The following is an 11,904-nucleotide window of genomic DNA, read 5'->3' on the forward strand; positions in this document are numbered from 1 at the left end:
AGAAATATCAGCATGCAACTTAGGCAAATATGGAAGGCAATCAATTCTGTTGACCTCACTGTCTATCCAAATGCTAAAACAACATGTTCTCCGGGATCCAAATAATAACATGTTCTCTGGAACAATCTTAAATCCTAAATTGTCATTTTTTGGGGACGGAAGAATAAGTACTAGCATATCATTTTGGCTTAGTGTCGGTGTCTGAAACTCAAAGGGGGTATATTACTGACACAATCAAGCAGCAAATTGGATTATTGTTCACTGGATGTCTGGATATACCAGCATTTGTGTCAAGCACAGATGGGCTTTAATATTAATAGTAGGAGTAGCAAATTGGATCATCCGAGCTGACTGATCCAGTGATTACAGTTCACAGATCGCAGCCTGCCATGAGTGTAGCGGGCAGCGCCGCCTTCTTGGGCCCAGAACCAACCACACATTATCGTGCGTGCACAATCACAACTCTTCCCCTGCTTCCAAACACTTCCGCTTCCAGTGAGAGCGTCTGAGCCCCACCCGCGCCGCCGCACCGCACACCTAGCCTGACGCCGCGTCGCCGCCCATGTCCGCCGCGCCGGCAGCCGCGTCCCCGCCCCGCCGCGTGGTCATCTGCGGCGGCGGCGTGGTGGGCGCGTGCACGGCCTACTTCCTCTCCACCCACGCCGCGTCCCCCACCGTCCCGACGCTCGTTGAGAAGTGCGCCCCGGCGTGCGCCGCCTCGGGGAAAGCCGGCGGCTTCCTGGCGCTCGACTGGTGCGACTCCACCCCGGCGCTCTCCAGGCTCGCGCGGGCCTCCTTCGCGCTCCACCGCCGCCTCGCCGACGCCCTCGGCGGCGCCGACGCGTACGGCTTCCGCCCCGTCCACACGCTCTCCGTCCTGCTGCCCACGCACCCCGGGCCCGCCCCCGCCTCGCCGCACCCGCGGCTCCCGCCCTGGGTCGACCCCTCCGCGTCCGCCGCCCCGCCGAGGGAGCTCGGGACCCCCGACACCACCGCGCAGGTCCACCCGGGCCTCTTCACCAAGGCCGTCCTTGCCGCGTCGGGCGCCGAGGTCGTCATCGGCGAGGTGGAGCGCGTCGTGGCCCAGGACGGCCGCGTCGCCGGCGTCGTCGTGAAGGGGCGCGACGCCGTGGTGGACGCCGACGCCGTCGTGCTCGCGCTTGGCCCCTGGTCCGGCCGCCTCGAGGTCGTCCGCGAGGTGTTCGACGTGTCCGGGCTCAAGGCGCACAGCATCGTGCTCCGGCCGCGCGAGCCCGAGAAGATCACGCCGCACTGTCTCTTCCTCAGCTACCAACCGGAGCCCGGCGCCAAGATGCTTGACCCCGAGGTGTACCCGCGGCCCACCGGTACGCCATTGCTGCCTGCCACGTACCTGCTGAAAGTCTTGCACAACTACTAAGCTTCAATTGCCCAATCCGCTCATCTTGTTCTCCCTGCTCGTGTCTCTGCGCATTCAGGGGAGGTGTACATATGCGGGATGAGCAAGGACGAGAACCCGCCGGATGACCCAGCAACGATAACAGGTGAGCCAGACTCGATTGCAATGCTGCATAAGATCGCAGGGAAAGTGTCCAGCCAGCTGAAGAAGGAAGAGGGCGCTGAGGTGGTGGCGGAGCAGGCGTGCTACCTGCCGTGCACCACCGACGGGCTGCCGGTCATCGGGGAGATACCGGGCGTGAAGGGGTGCTATGTGGCCACCGGGCACAGCTGCTGGGGCATCCTCAATGGTCCGGCCACCGGCGCGGCCCTCGCGGAGCTCATCCTCGATGGCAAGTCCAAGATCGTTGACCTTGATCCTTTCAGCCCGGCAAGGTTTCTCAAGAGAAGGAGCAGGCGTGGAGCCTGACTCTGTGGTGTGCCTCGTGTGAATGTTCAGATTCAAGCTTGCTACTGAATAAAAACACTCCCTCTCCCTTTTGCCGTACTCCTTGGTGATGAGAGTTGCAAAACATGTATTGAGTTAATAAATCATGGATATATAGTACTTGATGTTCTGTACTTGTTGTACATACACCACAAACGGTCCCAACATGCCAACACCATGATCAGATGTTCATTTGGCTGAGGTTGAGCTCAACAAGTTGTTGCATCTGCAGCTCCTCATGTTTCCTTGTGGTCAAGTCAAGTGACACTCTACTACCTTAACAAAAGGGGGAGAAAAAAAGGGGCAAAAAAGTGACACTATACTACAAATGTGAAATCTTCAGTGTAAATCTTTCAAAAAGAAAGCTTCAGTGTAGCAAAGTAATTTCATGAATATCCAATCTATGTGATATCTATCAACTTAGCTTTATAAAGAAAACCAACATTCCGATTCTACATAATCTGTATGATTCAGACACCGGAAAACATGATTTCAAGCCTTTCCCAAAAATGTCAACCATAACCTTATTCTTGAGGCATAATCAAGCATGAGAAGTGAAACAGTATGCACAAAATATTGGAGCTGCAAGCAGTGCAGATGCTGGATCAACCTTCGTTAACCTCAGTACATAAGATTGTGATCCCGTACAAGACTACAAGGTAACTTGAGTCCACAAAAAATATACCACACTATTCTGACACAGCCAGTGGGCAACTTTAGTCTTAGACCAAAAAGATTTAAACATGAGTCTGACTAGGGTTAGGATAGTTTTCATAAGTCATATTCTTTCTGGCACAGGTTTACTAGTTTGAGTCCAAGTACAAGGTCACCTTCTTCACTGCTGTGAAGGAAGTCTGCAGCCTCCAGTCTTTCTGCTTCCTGTTCAGCGGCCTTCCTTTCCCAGCTTCTGCTCGGTTTTCCTTGACATCTGCCAGCTTCCAGACACAGTGCTCAGCCAGAGTGTCGACGGACTCGAGCAAGAAGATGCCATCCTTCACCTGGTTCTGCTTCGACATAAGGTCATTATCACCTTCAGCAAGGTATTGCACCCTCATAGCCATGTCCTTGAAGCGGTCCAAATCCTCGGGCACCTTCAGAAGCCTCTCTGCACCTGGTGATGATACCTGCAATGACCAAAACTTTTCTGTAAGTAGGTCTGAGCTGCAGATGCATCCATTGGTTTACAATTCGGTTAGGTAGCTTGCCTCAAGTGCCAGGTCCAGGGATATTTCACCTCTTTCAATGATCTCATCCAACTTCTGCTTGTAGAGCCTATTGAAATTCTCTATTTCCTCAATATCCGGGCACCCATACCTGTCAATACCCATTAAAAAAGGGCAAAGAATAAGATTGACACTTCAATACCATGTTACCTTGATCAGGTTAAATGATACAGACATTCTGGTGAGATCTGCAGTTCTGCATCGTTTAAGATCAATAATGCAGAATGCATGGCACATGAAGTCATAAATGAATAGAAGATACAAGCACACCGCCAACCAATAATAATAAACAGACTGAGATATGCAGAGAATAGTATACTAGAACAATGGATAATTGGATACAATCATGATATCACCATAACAAGCCAAAATATCATCAAATATGTCATTCCCAGAGTGTTTTAAGGCATCAAATTTGGGCACTGAATTTTGAGATAACTAGCAGCGAGTTGTCACTAAGGACATGACTTCAGTTTTAGCCAACTACATTGGTTCACAGTTTCACACGGAACCCATTCACACAGTTTCTGAATCATCCAAGGGCAAGCACAACACTAATGAACAAACGAGACCAAGAAATGCCTGCACAACAACCAAGATAGATAGAAAGAAAAACGTTACTCACATGTTGGTCAGCTTGTCGAGGCGCACGTAGACGTATCCCTTGGGCGACACCTTGAAGGCGAACAAGGCGACGTCATCCCCAAAATGGTCGGCGAGAACCTCCTCGGCCGCCACGAGGGCACGCTCGCCCCACTCGACGCCCCGAAGCGCGACCCCGCCGCCGTCCCCGCCGTCGCCGATCTGGAGAAAAGCGCTGATGGTCAGAGCCCCACTTCGCAAGCCGCAAGGGGGACCTGGCCAGGGTCGCCGAACCGAACGGAGCTACCTCGGGCTCGTAGTCGTCGTCTTCGCTGTCCTCCCACTCCACCGTCCACACCTGCGCCGCCTCCTCCTCGTCGTCCGTTGTTGCCTCGCGCCCGCCAACGCCGCCCCGCGCGGCCTCGCTCGCCAGGAAGCGCGTCTGCGCCCGCACGTGCGCCGCCGCCGCGCGCGGCGTTGGTAGGAGGCGCCGGGAGCGAGCGGCGTGTGGGGAGGGAGATGTGACCGCATGGCTGAGGCTGGAGAACGAGGCGGCGGCGGTAGAGGAGGAGGGGCAAGGGGAAGTGCCGCGGCGGCATTCCGTCGAGCACCTTGCGAGCAGCGCGCGGAGCGCCCATGCGCGAGCGGCAGCCATCCTGTCTCAATGGGATGTTTCGGGTTCTCTCTACCGGGCATGGGCTGCTATATATGGGTTGGGCTCTCGCGGGTTTTACCTTTGTGTTTGAAAAAAGAAGAAGATTTGGGCCTATAGCAGTTTTTGTCGGTTAATAGCGTTTAGTACGTTGTATAGTTATCCCTATATCCCGATTCTAAAAAATTTTTATCCCTTATGGTATCCGTGTTGATCAATTTTTTTTTTAAATTTCACTAGGTTTATAGTAAATATTAGCAATTTTTGTATCTCCAAATAATTTTTTATGAAAATAGATTCAACGACCTATCTAATTATAATAATTATGCACTATAAATATTAATATTTTCTTGTATATATATGCTCAAAGTTAAAAATGTTTAACTCCTCGGAAAGCGAGAATGTCATTTATTTTGGGACAAAGGGAGTATATAGCAAGTAAAGCTGACTTCTTTGGAAGAAATAATTTTATTATTCCGTCGTGCACACAACCATTAGCGTTTAGGCATAATAAAACCCAATTTTACAACCATTATTAAAAAATAAGTGTTGGTGTTGGCATCTCAGTTGACACCTTGTCCATATTTTGAAAAATATAAGCTATCCATATTTTGAACTCTAAATGTAGCTTATATTTTGGAATTTGGATAGAGGCAGTACATTAAAAGATCCAACTTGTCCAGTTGACATCTTGCCAAATTGGGTGCTATTATTTTGCAACCATTATTTAAAAATAAGGTGTCAACTGAGATGCCAATGCCACAGAACCATTATTAAAAAAAAGTGTTCGTATATGTTTCTATAAACTAAATTAAACTTAACAAGATTTAACTTCTGAAAAAATAAAATCAAAATGAACTATACTTTGAAATGGGGAGCGATATACCTCACGTTACCATGCCCATGGCTAGATTTTAGCAATTTATTTTGTTAGTATTACTATTTGGAGGCTCGAGCCTCCACATGATTGTCAACAGACGCGTCAGAATTTTTTTTACAGATTTCTCAATAAAATCAGAAAGATATGGTCATTAATTTAATGCACCCTACCTAGAAATCATTGATAATAATAGACATTGAGAATTACCCATCTATGGCATTATGTAAAATAACATAAAGTAACCCAAAATTTGCATATAAGTTACGCTTACCGGCCATCATATCTGCCATCATGAAACATAATTTGAAATACCCTTGAATTAGCATCTAAATTACTCACACGGTCATTATGATACATAACAGTAGTCTATATTACTCAGTTCTCCCATTATTAAAGTTAAAGTAAATTGCGAATAGGTTCCTTGTGGTAGAACCTGTCCACCCGGGTTTAAGTCATTGACTTGGCACGGGTGAAAAAAAGTTAAAGTAAATTATTCTCTCAAATTTACATCAAATTACTGGGGCATATGCTATTATGGAAAAAATTTAAAGAACAATAAATATGTGTACATAACTTTCTACGTATGGATACATGAGTAGTAATGTATATTTTTTTATAAACAGATATGTTGTGCTATCATATAGATCAAGTATATATATGCATTTAGCCCCCATGAGTTTTGTCTTTTTTGTTTTCCATCCCTCCATACACTCGCCCTCCGAGGATGCGCTCCTACACATGCATTGCCTACAGGACCTCTTGATGGTAGGGGCCGGACCTAACAATTTTTGTTTTCAAACCCATCGTCCGTGGTTTTGAGGCCCAATCCATACGTGCCTAGTTTTGATAGCCAACTCAGCAAACCCTCGTGCACACCCGAAAAGGTGTGACTCATTATGTCGATGTGTGTCCTAGGTCTGACGCCTTCACCTTTATTCTTTACCTGACCAACACCATATATTTACCATCCCCGTTCCCCGATGTAGATGCATGCTCGGGCTCACCCAAGTGTCGGGACACCATCCTCCTCCTCCTTGACTTGGTCGATACAATCTTCATCATCCTCTTCACTCTCTCTTGCTCTTCACGTAAGCAGCATGGATCGCTCATGGCTCCGCTCGGCCTTACTCGATCCATTGGTCCTAATTCTTCTCGCTCGCCCTTCACCTCCCTTGGTCCATTGGTGCAAACCTTGCTTAACCTTACCCTTTATTTGCTGCCGACCACCATGTCGCACCCATCAAGATAAGTTCTCCCACATATAACACAACAATACACCACCAATTTGCCATTAGCATAATTAAGCATATATGAGTTAAGAGCATGCCGGAAAGCATCAATTCATCTTGACAATCGCTCATAATTCTTTAGTCAAGTGCACATATCAACCTTACTTCTCACACTGGTCTTCCGGTTCTACGTGAGACACTACATACTGTGACATCAAAAAGAACAAGAGCACACTCAGTATCGTGTATATATTGCTCAAATTTGATTAGATAATTCAAGGAGGTGATAGTGATCCAGAGAACCTTAGAGCCAAAAAGACAACAAAAAAACTATGCAATCTCCCGCTTCTTCTACAACATAAGGAAAGGCAGCAAGAGAAACCCCCTTTGGTGCTGAAGGCTTCAATTCGCGCTTTCTACTTGGCTTCAGAACAGAAGACCAACTCCGGACGGGTGGCCGCTGTGACGGAGGTGCAGACGTTATTCAGGCTAACATTCTATTCCCCGATGCTTCCCAATCCCATCATACAGTTCTCATCCAACCCAAACAAAAAGCTACCTTCAACAAGCGAAAATGGTTGTACCAGCTTGCGCGATGTTGCCTCTCTCTTTCATGCCTTCTCTTCTGCAGATTCAGCCTCTTTATATGCTCCAATGAGTGATGAGAAGAACACAGAGGGCTGGTAATTAATCGTTGTGTAGAAAAACAGGAGTATCCATTGTACTCAGTACTAAAGATGAGTCATTGTCATTACTCTGTTAAATAAGAGACAGAACCTTTTTACTGCTGTAAAACAAGTAACCTTTTATTTCTCTCCTTTTAAGTAACAGAGGTAGTGCTTTCTGTAGTACCTTTTCTTTTAAGAAGTATAACTGTACAGAAAGTAGATGTGAGTGTTGATTTTGTGACAGTGAATCATTACCCACACATCAAAAGAGGAAAAAAATGATACTCATGTGAAACTGAGGAAAACCTTAACAAATCATGTTTATGGAAGCTTAGCACTACAGTTCAATAACATACGGTTTTCGTCAAATTGTTGTTTAGAGCTTTGTTCAGATAAACCATCCCCCTTTTTAGTGGCCACGCCCTGCTTTTGTGATTTGATTTCTCAATGTGTACACTAGTTCCCTAGGCAGGGGCGTCGCAAAGCAGCCAATCTTAACCATTTTGAGCGCATGGATCAGTTAAAATTGACAATATTGCTTCAAAAGTTGAAATGCTTCTATATGTATGGCAGTGTTGTGCACCACCGTGCATTTCGTTCTAGCTTTGGCCTGACTCTATTATCTCCCTGCAGAGAGATCACAGACACTGAACAAAAACAACCTACAAATCTGTTATAGCAATTTCTCTCTAGTATAGCCAAAACCATTTAGAAAAATATTTGGCAAAACAACTCCGGCGAATTTTTTTCGTAATTTCTATCAAGTTCGTGTCCATTTTCATATTCAAAACAGTAGATAATATTGGAGGAGCTGATTGGAGTTGCAATCTTCGGCTCCTTTGCTTGGGGCGCTCTAGAACTGATCCTACAGCATATCCAGGTCGGTTGGCACAGTTCCCGAGTCGCAAGGAGCTGAGAAGCTGGAAGAAAAGGCGTTCCAAACCGTCTCGCTTTGAATGCCTTCCCGAAACTGGATCAGCTGTGACTACTCGAACAACAATTTGATGAAACGGGGCCGTAGATGCTTTGCGAACTAACATTCCATTCCCCGGTGCTTCCCAGTCCCATTCAGTAATAGTAGTAATCTATATAGCCTTCGATCCAACTGCCTAGCCAGGTTCCTCATTGTAATATGGCAACCGGGTATGCACCTTGTTCTCTCACACTCGCTGATGTGTTCTCTGTCGCAAATGCCACGGCCTTTATATAGGCCACAAACACAAAGGGTAAGGGAAACACAAAAGGGTGACAAATATCTGCAGAGAGAGTAGGTGGGTTGCATTTCTTTCTACTCAGTTCAGAGAAAAGGAGAATAATCGCCTTTTGCTACGAGTACAGTCTATTAAGAGAGATTAGCAAATATGTAACACCCTAAAATTTACATGATTTTAAAATAGGAGAAAATGATTTAATTATGCATTTTGTGAGCATTTAAATTTAGGAAAAATAATAACTTTGTTAAAATTAAAATCAAATATAGGTCTACATACATGTATGTGCATACATGCTGCTGCATATTATTTTTGAATTGTGTGGTTTGTAATCAAACTTCAAATTGATTTGAATTTGGAGTTCAAAATTTGTTGGAAAATTAGAAAGAAAAAGAGAAAGGATTTTTGCTTCCTTCCTTGCTTTCGGCCCGTTGGCCCAGGTGCCGGCCCAGTTTCGCCCGTGCAGCTCCGCCCCTCCGCAGGCCCTGTGCCCCTCTCCCGCACTTGGGCCGTCCCGCTCCCCTTGCTTTCTCGTGCAGCCCAGCTAGCAAGCCGGCCCGCACGCCGCGCCGCGCCTCTTCTTTCCCCTTCCCTCTCGCTGACATCGCGGCCCGCGCCTCCTATCTCGCTGACAGCCTGGGCCCACTTGTCAGCCGCGTCATCTTCCTCCCGCTCGTGTCCGATCTAGACACCACACCGCCGTGGCGGTGTTCGCCTCCGCTACGAGCCCTCGCGGTGGCGTGCTCCCTACGCCACGCGTCTCATAAATACCGAGCCCGACATCGCTCAACCTTCATCGAGCTCTAGAGCAAGCCGCCACGCCGCCGTCAAGATTTCCGCCAACTAACACTCCATTCCCCGGTGCTTCCCAATCCAACTGCCTTGTTTCCTCATTGTAATTGGCAACCGCCAACCGGGTATATGCACCTTAATTATTCTCTCACGCTCGCTGTCGCTGATGTGTTCTCTGTCGCAAATGCCACGGCCTTTATATAGGCCACAAACACAAAGGGTAAGGGAAACACAAATGGGTGACAAATATCTACAGAGAGAGTAGGTGGGTTGCATTTCTTTCTACTCAGTTCAGAGAAAAGGAGAATAACCGCCTTTTGCTACAAGTACAGTCTATTAAGAGAGATTAGCAAATACTAGCCCATCCACCTGTGCATCTGCACGGGTGAGTAAATAAATGAATGCCTGAGGTTTATAAATTAGGCACAAACAGTGCTTTGCATCTCTTAAGCTGCAGAGGGACTAGTTGTATTCTTGAAGCAGAGGCTGGGATTCTGAAGCTATCCCAGTAACGAACTAGCTCTAGGTCTAGGTGTGTTGGCTGATTTTGCAGTGGGACTAGCTGTATTCTTGAAGCAGTTGATCTATCATAACTGAGATCTTTTATTGCTCTGTTGCTGGCCTTCTGGATGTATATACACTAGATCTCACGACACAAAAGGAGAAAAACCACGGAACGCTGGCGTGACAGGCCATGGATTCCTCATTGGATCCACAAGAGATGCTCTGTTTCCCATCACAGGTTACATTTTTTTTTTGAAAACATCACAGGTTATATTTCAAAGAAGAAGAGCACTGCATTAGCCTTGACTACGTTAGCCTGCTCCGCTGCTACCAGTTGGTTTGTTGCCTTTCGGTCCAATTAGAAAATAGGCTATACATGTATATATACTATGTATATTCATTTTTTCACCTAAATCTTGGGTATTCCAATGAATACCCAGGCATACCCCTGCCGCCACCCATGCATGCCACGTAGAGAAGGCGGTGGTGCGCAGCCGACGAACTATGTCGAAGACGGCCTTGGAGACAGTGGTGAAGATCGACCATGCGCCACTCGCCGTCACACTCCTCGGACGAGGTCGGTGAACGAACATGACTCTCGAGGCCGAACTTGCCGAGGGCGGAGTCGAAGAAGCAGCGCCATATTGGCCATAGTTGGCCTCGTCGTATCCAGCGTGACAAGGACGTGGGAGCGGATGGAGACCGCCTGGAGCACAGCGGTGGCGGAGGCTGTGTCGACCGGGAGATCGTCATCGGAGAAAGCGACGTAGTGAGAAGGAGAGTCTCATGGATGCGGAAGATTTGGCGAAGGGATTGTGAAAATAATTTTTGGTCACTGATACCATGTAGAGAGGAAGAACGATCAAACGACAAATTGTATTGATCACAGGTGTTGTACATATATGCGTGCATTACAACAAGGCCAGTGGCCGAGCCTATCTAGCTAGGCATATGCGCGATCAGGCGCTCGAGTGCGCAGACAGGCTTGCTCCAGATCGTGGGCGCCGTGGAGTCCGTGGCGAGCGCGACGAGCGCTGGACGTGGCGTGGGCGCGACGTGCTGAAGACCCGGCGCTAAATGACGGAGGAGTTCCTCTGATACGCGCAGCTCCAGTGCAGGAGTAGCAAGGAGCTGAAGCATTCTAGACGCGGTCTGGATCATCTGTAAATACGCGAACAGCACGCTGATGAAACGGGACCGTAGATGCTTTGCCAACTAACATTCCATTCCCCGGTGCTTCCCAATCCAACTGCCTTGTTTCCTCATTGTAATTGGCAACCGCCAACCGGGTATATGCACCTTAATTATTCTCTCACGCTTGCTGTCGCTGATGTGTTCTCTGTCGCAAATGCCACGGCCTTTATATAGGCCACAAACACAAAGGGTAAGGGAAACATAAATGGGTGGTAAATATCTGCAGATAGAGTAGGTGGGTTGCATTTCTTTCTAGTCAGTTCAGAGAAAAGGAGAATAATCGCCATTTGCTACAAGTACAGTATATTAGGACAGATTAGCAAATACTAGCCCATCAACTCATGCATCTGCATAGGGTAGTAAATAAATGAATGCATCAGATTTATAAATTAGTTAAATTTTTTTTATCCATGGTGACTATTAAGATCGATTAATTATATTAAAACCATTTGATAAATTGAGCGCGAGTAACCACAAAATTATTCAACCCCATGTTGCAGCATACGTAAAAGAAATATACAACATTTACACGGACTACGCTTATAGTCTGTCTCCTAATAGGAAGGGAATTGCTGTCTAGTATTGTTTCTTGTTTCTAATGTAAAAATAAGTAGATAGTATGAAAGATTGGACATGTCATAACTGGGTGACAACAGTGTTAAGTTTTATGTGTACTCCCTTCGGTCCAGTTTATATAGGCGTATTCTGATCATTACACTTTGATCATTTATTTATTTTATATTATATTGTTTATGATTATAAACTATGATTACTGGATAGTATATTTCATTACATCTAATAATATCGAGTTTGTGTTACAATAGTTAAACGTTGCTAGCCAAATTATTATTAGTCAAAGATTATAAAGTTTGACTCTTGATGTAAGTGAAATCCTTATAATAAATTGGACCAGAGGGGTAGTGTTTAGGCCCTTTCATAATTCAAAGTTACTTTAAATTATTTAAAATTAGAGAATGATTCATCTCTACTAGCTGTCTTGCTGCGCTGGTGATATATCCAGCACCTAAAAGAACTTCTGGACTCCGAAGACCTTTGCGTTTGTTCACAAATAATAGGCCAACGTTGTCTCACATCCCATGTTGTG

At 46.5% G+C, this 11,904-nt stretch overlaps 2 protein-coding genes across 2 annotated transcripts; one reads left to right on the plus strand and one right to left on the minus strand.

The window, feature by feature from the left end:
• The first annotated feature begins 433 nt into the window (after positions 1-433).
• Positions 434-2,095, plus strand: LOC136545215 (D-amino-acid oxidase). The gene is made up of 2 exons (XM_066537262.1): positions 434-1,346; positions 1,458-2,095. The coding sequence occupies exons 1-2, from the start codon at positions 563-565 to the stop codon at positions 1,844-1,846; spliced, it is 1,173 nt and encodes a 390-aa protein (XP_066393359.1). The 5' UTR covers positions 434-562; the 3' UTR covers positions 1,847-2,095.
• Positions 2,096-2,431: 336 nt separating this feature from the next.
• Positions 2,432-4,324, minus strand: LOC136545216 (uncharacterized). The gene is made up of 4 exons (XM_066537263.1): positions 3,977-4,324; positions 3,713-3,891; positions 3,070-3,178; positions 2,432-2,988 (listed from the first exon to the last, which is right to left on the minus strand). The coding sequence occupies exons 1-4, from the start codon at positions 4,322-4,324 to the stop codon at positions 2,668-2,670; spliced, it is 957 nt and encodes a 318-aa protein (XP_066393360.1). The 3' UTR covers positions 2,432-2,667.
• Between the last annotated feature and the right edge of the window lie 7,580 nt (positions 4,325-11,904).

The sequence above is a fragment of the Miscanthus floridulus genome, chromosome 3, assembly GCF_019320115.1.
Source record: "Miscanthus floridulus cultivar M001 chromosome 3, ASM1932011v1, whole genome shotgun sequence".
NCBI classification, from domain to species: domain Eukaryota; kingdom Viridiplantae; phylum Streptophyta; class Magnoliopsida; order Poales; family Poaceae; genus Miscanthus; species Miscanthus floridulus.

Bases quoted from the DNA above. Each gene is read 5' to 3' on its own strand.
- LOC136545215 (XM_066537262.1), top strand. From the start codon at position 563: ATGTCCGCCGCGCCGGCAGCCGCGTCCCCGCCCCGCCGCGTGGTCATC. The intron at 1,347-1,457 runs GTACGCCATTGC...CTGCGCATTCAG, and splicing joins GGTGTACCCGCGGCCCACCG to GGGAGGTGTACATATGCGGG.
- LOC136545216 (XM_066537263.1), bottom strand. From the start codon at position 4,324: ATGGCTGCCGCTCGCGCATGGGCGCTCCGCGCGCTGCTCGCAAGGTGC. The intron at 3,892-3,976 runs GTAGCTCCGTTC...GCTTTTCTCCAG, and splicing joins ACGACGACTACGAGCCCGAG to ATCGGCGACGGCGGGGACGG. The intron at 2,989-3,069 runs GCAAGCTACCTA...TGGTCATTGCAG, and splicing joins CCCTGGACCTGGCACTTGAG to GTATCATCACCAGGTGCAGA.